Source organism: Macaca nemestrina, chromosome 12 (assembly GCF_043159975.1).
Source record: "Macaca nemestrina isolate mMacNem1 chromosome 12, mMacNem.hap1, whole genome shotgun sequence".
In the NCBI taxonomy this organism is placed as follows: domain Eukaryota; kingdom Metazoa; phylum Chordata; class Mammalia; order Primates; family Cercopithecidae; genus Macaca; species Macaca nemestrina.
The window spans coordinates 115,067,479-115,082,483 of NC_092136.1; the positions used below are offsets into that span (position 1 = coordinate 115,067,479).

General features: G+C 38.7%; 1 protein-coding gene across 13 annotated transcripts in view; it reads right to left on the minus strand.

Moving 5' to 3' along the window:
- Window positions 1–15,005, minus strand: part of LOC105476461 (cell adhesion molecule 1) — a 338,295-nt gene that overhangs the window by 50,656 nt on the left and 272,634 nt on the right. For all 13 annotated transcript variants that reach the window (XM_071075615.1, XM_071075619.1, XM_011732425.3 and 10 more), the window contains exons 4-5: window positions 12,169–12,306; window positions 9,928–10,086 (exon numbers count right to left, since the gene is read on the minus strand). In XM_071075615.1, coding sequence (XP_070931716.1) covers window positions 9,928–10,086; window positions 12,169–12,306 — 297 coding nt within the window. The remainder of the gene's footprint in view (window positions 1–9,927; window positions 10,087–12,168; window positions 12,307–15,005) is intronic.

A 15,005-nucleotide genomic window follows, 5' to 3' on the forward strand; every position in this document is an offset into this window, starting at 1 on the left:
GTAAAGAATAAACAGGATGACCTTGAACTAGCACTGGGTGGTTCACGAGCTCCTGGGAACCCCCTTTTAGAGACAGAGGCCACATATTAGGCTTTACTACAACTGCTGGGCATCAGGCGTGGGTTTATTGTTTGTGGTCGTGTAACACACATACACACACACACTAGTAGGTGAAGTTTAGTTTTTAAAAAAGATACAAAAAAAAAAAAAAAATGAAAGAAGAAGGTTATGACACTGGACACACAGAAAACAAAAGACCTGCGACCTCATAGTTCATACCCAGGAACAGGAACACTTACTAGAGTTCCCAGTTAGGGGATCTCTAGCGTTCTTACCCATGAAGCGTTCTGGGTGAGGCTAAATTTAAAGCCCCAAATTTGGGCTGAAATGTAACATTTGCTTATAGGTTAATCTCTGATCTACAGAAAGGCTACATTTTTCATGTACTGCTGACTTTGGCCATTAATTAAGAAGCAGCAGGATGCTTGCTGGCCTATGTGGAAGGATTTTATTTTTCTTCTTTTTTCCTTCATGTAATTTACAAGCAAACAGAGAGGGCATATTTTTCAGCACAGTGCACTAAGGATTTTACATCCTCAACTTCCATCAATAATAAAGACAGTGTTGAAAAACTTAACCCACCCTGCCTCTTCAGTCCCACTGAGTTTTAGTTAAATGCTTTTTTATGCTCCTAATGAGCTGTTTATCAGTGGTCAATTATTCACATAAATTAGGAAGAATAAGCTAAGGATTTGTTATACCTGAAATTTATTTTAAAAACCACTTACTAAATCATAAAAAATACACCTTCAGTTTTGATAACTGATTTTCCCAATTTACTCTTTAAGTTCTGGAGAAACATCTACTATCTACTTATGGCTACAGCTGCCACAGTTACCGTAATAGCTGGCTGAAAAGGTGAGCATTAGTCTTGCTTGCATTATACAGAAAAATGTTTCCCTCTGTTGACACATGCAGTATTTATAGGCATATTATCTGACCATGGGCAGATGAGCTTTCCTCTCGCCCAGTCTAGGAATCAAATATTATAGAAGGTCTATGTGCCAAGATCTATCCCTGGGTGATGGAAACTTAAAAACAAATTCTGTTCCCCTTCCTTTGTCCTGAAAGAGAAACTTAAGCATTCTTAACAGGTGGAATAGAAACCCTGGGACTCCACTGGCATCTCTAGAACTAAGGGACATTAAATTTTCCATTGAAGAGCCTAACTACGATATGAATATGTCAAAATACCTAACAATCCAGATGGCTGACTGAATAGCCCAGAGCTCATCATTTATATTTTAATTATGTTCATAAATCAAATGTTATAACCCACCAAATCTTTTCTGAAACAGAACCAGCCTCCAAGATTTATTTTTAAGTAATGAGGTAAAGCCTAGAACATTTTCTGGGGGATCATTTTATGCCTCGGTTGGTGTTGTAAGGCACAAGGCCAAGAGCCAGATGATACTTTCTACCCAAGTGCAATAACTGCCCAGAAATGTATCACTCAGAATGGCTTAATGTCATTATAAAATGGAACTGCTATATAAAAATAAGAAAAATAGTTAGGTCTGTACACTTAAAGAACATTACAGTTAAAGACATGGCATCACCAACAGCCAATCAATTAGGTTGAGGGATCTGAGGTTTTCATAATACACTGTAAATTTTTTTAAACCCCGTAAAAGACATTTAGCAAGACTGCTACAGCAGACAAAATTTGTTCATTAGTCAAAGTTGCACAGAGGGTTAAATACCAGGAGGCTTTAGGTCACACTATAGTAGCAACCAATTAAAAAAATAATATTAGAAAGACATTCTGATTTCATGAGACTTTCTTTAAATGTACTTTGCTCTCTCTATAAAGGGAAAAAATATATAAAAGGAAACTCTTAAAGAGGTTGGAATGGCTTGCTGGCAGATTACAATTGATTTCATGCCAGTCTGACCTTGCACCACATTCTGTGATCTTTTCAGAAGATGAAACTCAAGATTCTGTAACCTGTATTTCAGTTTCCTATGTAAATGAAAAGGCACAGTCTCCTCTGTAGGTCCAAGCACTAATATATCAGGTCTTTGCATTCCTTTATTTAGAAAAAGGTACTTTGCAGTTTCTTCATGACTGAGATGTCACCCTTCCCGGGTAGCAGAGAGGAGCAGAGCTGAGTCAATGGAAAAGGCATACTGATATCCTGGCAGGAGACAAGCCAGTGGGAGACCTATTGTCCCGGAGATCCCACAACCTTCCCTGTCTTCCTGAGAATTTCTAAATCAGGAAATGCAGGTGTCATATTTTCTTTGATGTGCTGAATGCAACCAGGTCCAGGGACTTGAGTGCAAATCTGTTTCTGCAACTGCATTTGGGACACAGGCTCTTCTTCATGTTTCTTACTTAGATTTCACCCAATATTCTGAAACACCAGGGAGTATGGGATTTGATGTTTGTGGATCAAGTGCTAATTGTTTCAAGTCCTACCAGGGAGAACTCAAGGGCAGCATGAGCACAGATGATATCAGAATGTCTGGGTAACGGGTCTGGGTCAGCCCCTGTGCATTCAAGTGAGGAAGAATTGACTGAAGAGTCTTTGTCAATCATGGAGGATTATTGGAGTTTGGAGTAGAACGACAATGCAAAGATTAACCTGAGATTTGGTGAACGTTAGAAGCTGTCTGAGCTCAAAGCAAGAATCAACCCCTACAATATGGCTGTCTAAATTGTTGGGAGAGGATAGCTTTGCAACTAAAGAAGGGCCATGTCTAGCAATGCCAGGTGACTGGGATTGGTGAATGAACGGAGTCACAAAGAGCTCTCGGGGGAGGTAAAGAGAACATCTTGCAAAAGATTTGCTTTCTATTGTCATAATACATTCATGAATAATTTTCACTGCCATTTATTTTGTTTGTTTGCAAGGTGAAGAACCTCCTGCTGTTACATCTGTTGTTATGAATTGTAGTACTGAAACTGGGCTCTTGAAGAGGCCTGAACTATTGTGAGTGGGATGAGTCAAATCTGGTGGGACTGACGTAAGACCAATACCAGAGTAGAATGCAATCTTCTCTTGCTGCAACTTTCAGGTAGGTTTGTGGGTATTAGAATTACTGTTTACTCAGAAGAATCAAATTTGATCTCACGGTGTTGTGGCAGAAAGCTTTGTTCCCAGTGCTTTTTAAATGGGGGTACATACCCACAGAATATTCTTCAGTGTCTTGGAAGCAATTTTCATCATTTGGAAGCAAACACTGGGCAAGAAAATCCCTATAGCAAGATTTTCTGTACAAGACTGTTCCCTCTGTAACAACAGAGGGTTTTTGTTTTGTTTTGTTCTGTTTCTTGAAGTCTTGGTAACTAGAACAGTGCCAGGGACTGGCACACAGTAAGCATTTGAGACACAGTTACTGGATGAGTGAATGAAGGAATAAGTGAATGAGAAAGTGAAGAAATATTGGGGCATGGACTTCTCCTTCCACCTTTACTACTGATTAAAAAATAAATACAATCAGATCACAAGTTCCTCTTAGTCCTCATCACAAAATATACTTGCGTTTTTCTTTTGGAAGGTCAATCCAGCTCCCCAAATCGGAAGTTCAGCCCAGGTGCTCTGCTTTACATATTTCCACCTCACTACACATTTATTTAGCACTTCTGGTGTGTGTCTAAGTGGTATCTTACAGGAAATCAGAAAGGATGTTGTTTGACTATTCCTTTTAGACTTTTAGATGCCAGCTTCACAACTATTTAACCTTCCACAGAATCAAACTTTGACCTTGAGTTAAAAACCATTAAGTGAAGTATGTACATTAGAAGACTAGTTTCACTGTGTAAGTATTCGATGTCCACAGCCACGCAGACACATCTGTTACAAATACATTAAGGTCAGTGAGATGAGAGGAGGCGGTCCTTAGTAAAACAGGCCTCTTTCTGCAGGGTATGCATTCAGAAGGCAGGTTTCAAGGCAAAGGCTTTTCACTTAAGGGTCTTTCCAGTCTTGCTCAGGACAATTTGCCCAACACTCACTCTTTGTATTTTGAATACTGGTTACTTAGCCTCTTGACACTTTTGGTACTGCAGATTGTATCACTATCAATCTATAGTCCTTATAATATCAAGAATTTGGAACCAACACTACTCTGTGTTAACACAAAGAAATAATAGGTTAAAAAATTAGCTTCAATTGGGGTTCTTCATTCCTTGATTATTTCTCATAAGGAATCACTTTTTTTTTTTTTTTTTTTTTTTTGAGACGGAGTCTCGCTCTGCCGCCCAGGCTGGAGTGCAGTGGCCGGATCTCAGCTCACTGCAAGCTCCGCCTCCCGGGTTCACGCCATTCTCCTGCCTCAGCCTCCCGAGTAGCTGGGACTACAGGCGCCCGCCACCTCGCCTGGCTAGTTTTCTGTATTTTTAGTAGAGACGGGGTTTCACCGTGTCGGCCAGGATGGTCTCGATCTCCTGACCTCGTGATCTGCCCGTCTCAGCCTCCCAAAGTGCTGGGATTACAGGCTTGAGCCACCGTGCCCGGCCAGGAATCATAAATACTAAAATAACTTCCCTGAAACTCAATTCATTGCTTTAAAAAATAAATAAATAAAAGGGAGAGTGGGAGGAAGAGCGTATTCTGTTAAAAAGAGAGACAGACAGACAGGCAGACAGAGAGAGAGAGAGAGAGAGATTGAGAGAGAGAGAGAGAGAGAGAGATTGAGAGAGAGAGAGAGAGAGAGAGATTGAGAGAGAGAGATTGAGAGAGAGAGAGAGAGAGAGAGAGATTGAGAGAGAGAGAGAGAGAGAGAGACTGGAGATCAGAGAGAAACAGGCCAAATCTGAAAACAGCAGCTATTATGCTTTGAAGAATACAACCTGGAAACAGAATTGATGAGGGAGAGGATTTGATATCGAAGCTGCTCTTGGAAACTATGTGTTATCCTTCACTCCAAATAGGAAAGATTTTCTGATTTCCAGGTTTTCCTCTCTCCTTCACTGCAGGGCACTATCGATACCCAGAGAAACATTTATTTTGGCACAGATAAAGAACAAGTTTTGATCATCTCCTCAATGCCCAATTTTCCTCCAGTTGAGGGAATGAAAGAAAAAAAAAATCTACCCTTCTCTGGACCGTGGATGAACAGGGCTATGGATTTATAAAATACCTAGCTACACTCAGTCAATAAAACTCATTTTGAAAATGATGCCCACGTATACGATTAACTGTCAGATGATAATCAGAGCAGGCATGGCATTCAAACACCCATTTCTAGAGTCTTTGTTTTCACTCTTCCTTTCAAAACTCACCTCTGAATTTTTTTTTCTTTTTTTCAAATATGCACAAACACAAAACCTTCACAAAATGAGGATTTTTGCCAAACATTTTAAAGAGCAAGGCTATGATGGGTGAAAGCAAAAGCCACACAGCAGTAATTCAAGAGCTTCATATTCACCCCAGTCCAGAGGAAGGCTTTCCTCCCTTGTGCAAAGCAATCTGAATTCCATACTGAGGGTCACAGCTTTTCTTTGAATTCCCAGCTTATGTCGCTATGTGTTGCCACCTTGATGCTATTTAGACAGTTTTCTCTTAACGCTCAGACAGTGAACTGTTCCCGTTTAAACAGGTTTTTATTTGACAAGAGTACATTCCCTCAGATCTGAAGCTCTACTAACCGTGCTACAATTGTATCACGCTCTGCTATAATCAACCATGTTGTAAATTTGGGCAACACCACCTGTACAGACATTCGCAAGAAAAAAATGCACAGAAAGATTTTAGGGTCATACAGCTCAGAACATTAAAAAGCAAAACTGTTCTCTGCATAACATCTAAGGGAAGAGAGCTTTGAGCTCTTCCAGCTCGGGAGCATAATTATTTTCTGTTTTAAACATTTAACTGTGTGCTGCTGCGGTACCCTTGCTGAGTCTCAGAATGAAAGCTAGAAAACTAAGAGCCCTACTGTATGTTCTTCATTCCCAGCAACATTCCTATGAGAAAACCTTATTAATGAGCTTGCAAACGAGCACCCAACAGGGAAATGTCACAAACAAGAGCGGCTAATGCCCCAGAAAATCAAATAACTGAACACTTGGCTGATTGTGGTGCCTTTCATATTTATAATAAAAAAGGGGGGGACTTTAATTCACTGATTCTGAAGGGGTCAACACCTTGCTGAACAAAACAACTCATTTATTTATGTTCAGAAATCTCCAGATGATAAATTACATTGATGTTAATCACTTCAGTGCATACTACACAATTAATATCTGTACTCACCGAAAACTTAAGGATTATTAAAAGTATGACAGCATACACATCTGGCTGATTTTTCACATAATCGGGCACAACAGTTTCTCCTGGTATCACAAATAAGGGTCCTAACAAACAAACACTGCAAAATCCGGGTTCAATTAATTAGGACTTAAATCCACAAGACAAAAGCAATTCCAAGTTGTAGCTCCAGCCTTGTCTTCTACGCACTATGGTAGCACTCCATTTGAAGGAGAGAAGTGCAACACTTCCCCTCTTTTTATCCCTCCTCTCTTTTTCCCTGTCATATTTAAAGTAAGATATTTAATGACATATAATGCAGGTTTTCATTATTTCATTTCCTTTTTAGCAGTATTTTTAAAAAATTACTTCATGTAGAATTCAAATCCATGATCTGTCATTTAACCCTATTCGTGTCCTGGTAAACATCCATTCCTCTTAGGTGGGGATAAAGAGAGGTTTCCATAAACCTTCATGGAGCAAAATCAGCCAGGCTTAAACCAGTGAGCATATTTAATACCAACGATATCAGATCAGATTTGCCCCCAAGGTAGCCTTATTTACTCGGAGTAGACTCTGAGGTCCATGAATGGGATCAATATTTCCTAGTGATAACCTATTGTTTGTCACTGAGAACATAAAAAATCTTTTTAGGTGGCAAAGGAAAGGACATTGAAAAAAATTAGTTGTACATTTATTTTAAAGCTTATTAGACACTATACATAACAAATGAAATGTATAATTTAATACATATTTTTACATAGGCCCTGGTTAGGTTAAAGCAATAAAGTGACTTAAAGAAAAATTCTAAATCAGGTAAAAATACAGATGACACATGAACATGGCAAATTTGTGCAAGTGGTCCTCAAATAACTGAATTTAGGAAAACCCTGAGGGGTGAATGGACTCCTTACATTGTAAGTAGAATATGGTGAATATGTGATTGTATTCATCTTTTCCAGGTCGATAGCTATCAAAGGGTTTTTAAAGGGGCCAATGATCCCCAAAAGGTTAAGAACTGCTGACTTCAAGGGCATGAGTCAACATTAAAATACAGGTGCAATGTTACTCCTCACAGGCATCCAAAATAATTCAACCTCCATGCAGACTGGCTACTGAATAAATCATTCTAGGAATCTCATGTATTCAAGTGTCTCTTCTTTCCTCATGGGCATCAAAATGTGGTGCTACCTGTCTGCAGAGAAAGGACGGCTGTGGGGGGCACTGGAGTTGAGCCATCAACAGCACTGGACAATGACTGATCAGCCTTCAGGGCCTAGTGACTGAGTGCTTCAGGCATTTGAGGAATGAAGCTTTTTGTTACTGCATAGCCGCTAGTGTTCAAGGAGAGTAAAGCTGGTAGGAAATGATGTAGAGAATTCCAATTGTGTTTGAAGAAGCTACAAAAGGAATTCCTGGCTGACTCTGTAAAGTTCTCAATAGTGCTCTAGGAGTGGAGCGTAGTGAACTTTCTTGAGCACAGAGAACCTTACTTAAGATTATCAAATCAGATGCAAAGTTCCATTCAGGTTAATATAATGCTTTGTAATTCTTAGCTTTCCTTTATATAAAAATATTTTTTCCTTATGTATATTCCAAAAAGTGGAATAAAGGCTAAAATATTTGTATGATTTTCTTGGATTAAAAAAACAGAGTCTCCCACAAAAAGGTGCCATATTAGAATTTAAAATGATCAGCTGGTGCATCCTTATTTTTGGACAGCATTAGAGTCACTTTCCTGCAATTAAAGGCTATCAGTACTTTGTTAGATTGAAGCCAAATGGATTCAGATGTGGAGCCTTATTCCTTTTCTTAGAAGGACAAACCTCCAGAATCTACACATTATGGAAACCAAGGCTTATAAGGATCATTATCAAGTTTTCCAAGGAGTAAGAGATGTAACGCTTGAAATATTTCGCATTTGGGAGTGAGGGTAATTTGGTAGGTGGGTGGGACTATATTCTATTTAAAAGATATTCTGGGAAAATACTGAAAGAGTTTAGGGGTGGAAACTGGGTGAATATCTACTCGGGACATACAAAGGAGCTAATGTATTATTAAAGCTAATGGGCCCCTACAAGGAGAGTTAATGGATATTAACTTTGCTTAAATGAATTACATATTAACAAAATCACAAGAGATCTACTATCTGCTAATTTAGATAGTATCTGATCATTTCTGTTTTCCCATTAGAGGGACATTATACCACAATAGTTTTGGTGATATGAAAATTATAAGCATGATGCCCATAATGAAGCTTTATAATGAAGCAGATGAAATGAATTAATGAGGAAATCCTGCATTGTGTAATGTTCAATTGAGCCAAGTTCACGGAATTAAGAAAAGGTTGGAATGGGATGGCTTCTTAGAAGCAACATTTTATAACTTTTCCTGCCTTCCCATTTTGCTCAGATCATTTAGATAAATAATAGGGCTTGCATGGAGTTGAATGGTGGCCCCCAAAGATAAGTCCACATTCTAACCCTTGGAATCTGTGATTATAGCTGAATTTGGAAAAAAAGGTCTTTACAGATGAAATCAGCTTAAGGATCTCAAGATGAGGCCATTCTGGATTATCTGGGTGAGCCCTACATCCAACGACAAGTGTCCTCATAAAAACATACAGAGGAGAGACCCACAGAGGAGAGGAGAAGGTCATGTGAAAATGAAGGCAGAGAATGGAGTGGTGAAGCCACAAGTTAAGGAGCTCCTGGGGCTCCCAGAGCTAGAAAAGTCAATGAATGATCCATCCCTAGATTCTTTTGAGGGGAGGGGGTGTGGTCCCGCCAAAACCTTGATTTTGGACTTCGGGCCTCCAGAGCTGTAAGGAAAGAAATTTCTGCTATTTTAAGCTACCAAGTTTGTGGCAATTTGTTATGGCAGCCCTAGGAAATTAATCCAACGATTCATAAAGGGTAAAGCTTTTCCTTCATCTGACATCCAATCACTGCCATCCCAACCAAACTCTGGTAACATTTCACTATGCATACTCAAAGATCACCTTGATTTTTCAGAAGCTAAATACAGAGTGAGAAGCTGGCTACTCAGCCGCAACCTTGGCATAAGAATGGCTTTGTGCAGAAAAAGCCTTTTTCTTCTTAAGTAGAAGGGTCCAGAGGAGAAGATGCGGAGACCATATTCAGTCTACAGGGCATACAATCTAGCTTTTATTGATAAAGCCATCGAGATCGTGGCAATGATCCCGAAGAGTAGACTTTTCAACTCAATTTATATTTCAGCTATAATTTAAGCTAAAATAGAGGAAGACATGCCATTTAAAACAAAATACTGACATAGAATGGGAATAAAATCCCTTCTATAAAAACTTCAGTACTTATGATGGGATTAAAAGAGGGGGAAAATTGCCCTAGATTTTGCAGTTGGCATAGAAATGATGACAGTCTATATGCAAATAAATTAATTAAGTCATGTGTTAGAGCAGATTGAAATCATTTCAGTTTTACCTTTGGGTTCAATGTAGCATTTTCAAATCCTCATTGGCACTTTGTAATACGGCAGTACAGTATTTCAATAAAATAATCCTTTATTTGTCTGCCAAAAACAAGAATTCTATGTATATTATATAAAATGAATGCATTGAATAAATGGCTTCTGAAGAGTTTCTATGGAATCGCAACTCTACGCCCTCAGAATAAGATACTGAGGTACTCACACTGTACTTCTAGATACCGCTGGGTCTGCAGGTTTCCAGTGACCGCAGGGTGCTCCACCTGGCAGATCACTGGGACCCCATCGTCCTCCTTGTGCACTTTCAGCATCAGCTGACTGGTCACAGTGTACATGTCTGACCACTCTTCCACCTCCGATTTGCCTGGGGAACAGAAAATGTACCAAGACACCAGAGTTGGGTGAATTTCCATCAGTTTGTTTTTATGTCCTCCCCTCTGTCCTCTAACCCTGACATTGCTATTTTAACAAATATGATGGCAGTTACTTGGGATGAGAGTAATCTGTGAATAGTTACCTGATAAAATGTTTATTTCCTTAATTTCCGACTTTTCAACCTGGCAGCATAGTATTTAAGATATATTTCAAGTCCGAATAGCATACACTATTTTTACTGAAATATATTATGTATGGTTCTTCTATCTTAAAACCTCCTGGAAATAGGCAGCTGAAAGTTGAGCCATTTTGACATCTGGCTGCTCAAGGTATTCAGGAAGATAAAAAGAAAAATGTTTCTCACCCCTACAACCATCTGAACTTGAAATATCGACTAGGCGGTCATGCCATTCAGAAATTCTAGGATATTATCCAAATCCCCTAAGTAATTCAATAAGCAGTAGAGTTACAAACAACCCCCTTTGCCTACTCCCATCATCAACAATTAAGAGAGAAAGTAACTAAATGGATTTACATAATTGAAATTGTAATTGAAATGTTTAAACTCTGAGACTTTTGGAAGACCACAAAAATGCAGTGGCAGTGGGCTAGAGCAAAGTAAGACACAGGGCTTGGGGCCAGATGGGAGACACGTCCAAGAACACCCAGAAAAGGAGGGAGGAGGCTTCCGGATGGAATGAATAGGCCAAGGCAGTCCCTTCCTGAACTCAGCACTCCCAGGAACATGGCACACCATTAACTTTCTTTTCATGTTTTGTACTTATCGGTACACATTTAATGGCTGAATTCACTTAGACAGAAAAGCAGAGAGGAAATGAGAAACTCCTTCCTTCCAAAACCATACCTAGGAAATAGGAGATTAAAACAGAACAAGCTTCTTGAAATTTAAGCTGTTATATATAGATTTATCTGCTTCCAGATATAGATTTCTATATCCTCTTTCTAAAAGGGCTGATTCTTTTCTTTCTCACGCTCTTTATTTATTTAACAAGTACATATACAGCACTTACTTTGGCCCAAGTATTAGCTAAATACTTTACAACTATTCACTCATTTCATCTTCATAAAAATTCCATGAAGTATGTAATATGATTATTCCTATTTTAGAGGAAACTGAAGCATACCACTAGCATTTCTGTCAAACAATTAGGGGAATTCAGCTCCTAAGACCTTTGTGCAGAGTACTACCTGCAGGATAACTTTGAAAAGGAAGGAATCTGAATGCAGAAATACATGCAGAATTTAAGATAACTGGCAAAAAATGGTCAAATAGGGTATAGGCTGTCTCCTTTATCTGATGCAACACCTGAGGTGGCAGGCATTTGTGGATCCAGGACCCAAACCCGGGATGGCCCAGTACAGAGGTAAAGATGATCAGAATGGGGCTAAAGGAGCTGCCTTGTACCGTCATCACAAAATCACAGACTGCACAAGAACAGGCTGGTGAACTGGGCAATTGAATCATAAATTTCACAAGAAAGGTGGCCCCTGTAAATTCACAATTAAGATGAAGTTGTTAGTCCACTTGGTGCAACCACTCTTGTAGGAAAGCATATAGTCAATACAGTTGATAGTGCAATAGATGTCAGAATGACTGGAATTTACCATAGGAAAGACTGTTTAACATTTTTTTAAATGAATACCCTAAAAATGTGGGGTTCTGATCCCCTCTAGGTCTCTGCAAAAGACAGGGCAAAAGCAATTAGAGTTGAAGGTACAGACAGAGCCAGCCTGAGCTCAGGAGACAGCCCTCATGAAAATTTTTCCTAGCCTAAACAGTTCTAGTTTACAGTTTTAGTTCTTTCTGGGCATCTGAGTAGAGTGACAGCTATCACCATGAACCCTCAAACAGCAGAATGAGGACATGGATTAGAACAATAAAATGCTTTTATGCTGTGGCCTCAGATGTATTTAGTAATTGATTATAAACCATATCTAAATGAATACTTTTGTTTCATGGGCATGTTTTGTATTTGTCCTTGATTTTCACAAAGGCATACCCCTGCTAGAATCAACTAACTACTTCAGTGTGGGGCAATCTGCAGCTTACCTTTTAGCTCCGTGTTCCCTTTGAACCACCTGATGGTCGTGGCTGGCTTGCTGGCCATAGCAGTGCAGTTGACTTCAATCTCCTCGCCTTCCACTGCAGTGTCTTTCTGGATATCGATCATCAGATTACGTGGTGGGACTACAAATTAAACACATGTGTTTTTTAAACACAGAATGCATTTTTGCATTGTTGCTATCAAAAAGGAGAAAAATAGCAGACATTCCTGATGAGAATTTAAATCATTACAAGAAGGGAAAAAGAAATACAAAGTAATCATCAAATAAAGTGGGTTATGCAAAATCAGTTAATTTAGAATTTTTATCCTAAATTGATGTTAAAAATAACCAATGTGGCCGGGCATGATGGCTCACACTTATAATCCCAGAACTTTGGGAGGCTGAGGCGGGCAGATAACCTGAGGTCGGGAGTTTGAGAATAGCCTGACCAACATGGAGAAACCCCGTCGCTATTAAAAATACAAAATTAGCCGGGTATGGCGGCACATGCCTGTAATTCCAACTACTTGGGAGGCTGAGGCAGGAGAATCGGTTGAACCCCGAAGGCGGAGGTTACAGTGAGCCGAGATTGTGACGTTGCACTCCAGTCTGGGCAACAAAAGTGAAACTCCGTCTCAATAATAATAATAATAATAATAATAATAATAACAACAACCAATGTCTCACTCTTATCACTGAGCACATTATATCAATATAGATATTAGTCAGCAGTCATTCACAAATTAACCAGAAAGTAGATATAAAAGAGGAATACATACTATTGAAATGATCATCCTTACCAGGAACCCCCTGAAAGCAGTATTTCTCCTTGAACTCAACTCTTGAATTTCAATCTTCAAATGAAAGATTCCAAAGTCAATGGGGCAAAGATAAAAATCTTTGAGTCCTTAAAAGAATCACTCACCATAAAATGCACAGAAAAATTGTGCCTCAAACCAGTTCCATGTAATTAAAATGATTCATAGAGATCCAGAATGTAATCATAACCTCTGATGGATAATGTAGTAATAAAATCCTTTGGATATGAAGATGCAAAAATGCCAATTAGTTTGCAGCAATTTTCCAAATTCTGAATTCCAGTGCTCCAGATTTTGGAAACCAAAGACGAAAGAGACTCTTAAGTGCTTATAAGTAGATTTACATATCAGAATTAAAACCACCCTTCTGTAAGCATTTTAAACATATATGTGATAAAATGGTCAAAATAATGGATTGGGGAGTTAAAATACTGACTATCAAATCAAGAGTATGTAGTGTGATAGTGATGGTGATACTGACAATGATGATGATGATGACAAAATACGTTATCTTTTATGAAACTGAGTTGACAGTAAAACTTCATATGCAACCTTACCTCAGGACTGAGTCTGTTGAAATAAAAATCAGTAAGAATACTGAATTCAGTACAGTGAATCTAAGAATATGTGTCCTGACCACCATGAATAAGCAAAGACTGCTCCGAGACTTATGATTAATAAGTTTCTCAACTCAGAAGAGAAACAAGAAATTAAATATGTATAAACATGCCATCCTGATGATCAAGTTGAATAATAAATTTCTGATACCGCTTCAATAAATTATGGGATTAAACCATGTATTTGGGATTTCCAACTGTTCTAGTCCACAATGTGAAAATTCTGCCCACAGGAAGACTTTTACACTGAACTGGAGCAGTTGAAAATTCCTGTAGAGAATGACAGAAAAGTAAAAGTAAAATGATTTGTTGCACATACTTCCTTAGCAATATAGCGTTTGGTGCTGTTGGTGGTGGCGGGTGTAATGAGTAGACCCAAAAGATCCCTCTTCTTTGTTTCCTGTGTACAAGGAAAACAACATATTTGCACAAATGGATGTGCTGCTAATATGATACGGCCCAAATGAGTAGTTAAACATGGCAAAGAAATACCCTAGTTTACATTTTAAGAAAAAATAAACAAAAAGATAATTTAACATCTAATTTAGAGTTTCACATCTGCTAGCATTTTATGAAACACAGAAAGGCTGTAACAAAAGAAATGGAATGACTCAACTAGCTGTATCTTTCACATAGTTTATCCATGCTAGATGACAGTCAGGTAGGTTATAGATTTTCATCACACATACCTAGACGGTAGATGGGGGATACATGGAGAGACTAGATGTTTAGGATTAATAAATATTACTGCATTCTGAGTGTAGTATTATAGGAATATTTTTTACATGCTATTGTTAGATCAAATGTCAGAGGAAAAGCCTAAAGAAAATAAGACCTTAAAGAGTGGTATAAGAAAAAATGAAAACAAAACAACTAAGGTATAACATATATAGGAGTGTCTTCTCAACAAATGGAGGAATGAAAGCTAAAAAAAAAATACCTTTCAAGGTCCAGGAGAAAATAAGAGTGATGAAAATAATTTTTCATGTTGAAATATGCAGTGGTTCCTAATGAGAACTGTAATGGAGCAATGTAACTGATGGGATAGGACCTTAGGAAGGTGTCTCTCTTAGTAAATGACAAAGAGGGCAAATGGCTAAAGCCACCAGCAACCCTGGAAATCCCTAGGGAATGGGGCAGATGAGCTCCTGCTTTATCTGTGTGACTTTGGGAGAAACACTTTGATGGTCCCTCTGTGGAAACATGGGCATCTTCTTGATGCGACAGTCCAGCAGTTGTTAAAAGACTCCTCTATGCATCTCTGTTGAGTGTTAGTGGAATTTAGCCTCAAACATACTCAGATAGTTGTTTCCTGTGTTCCTGGATATCTTTCCTTTATTATCTCATTTTCATGCTAAGCCTGGAAACCCCTTGTCTCTGCTTACCCCAAGCTTCTCCTAACCTTC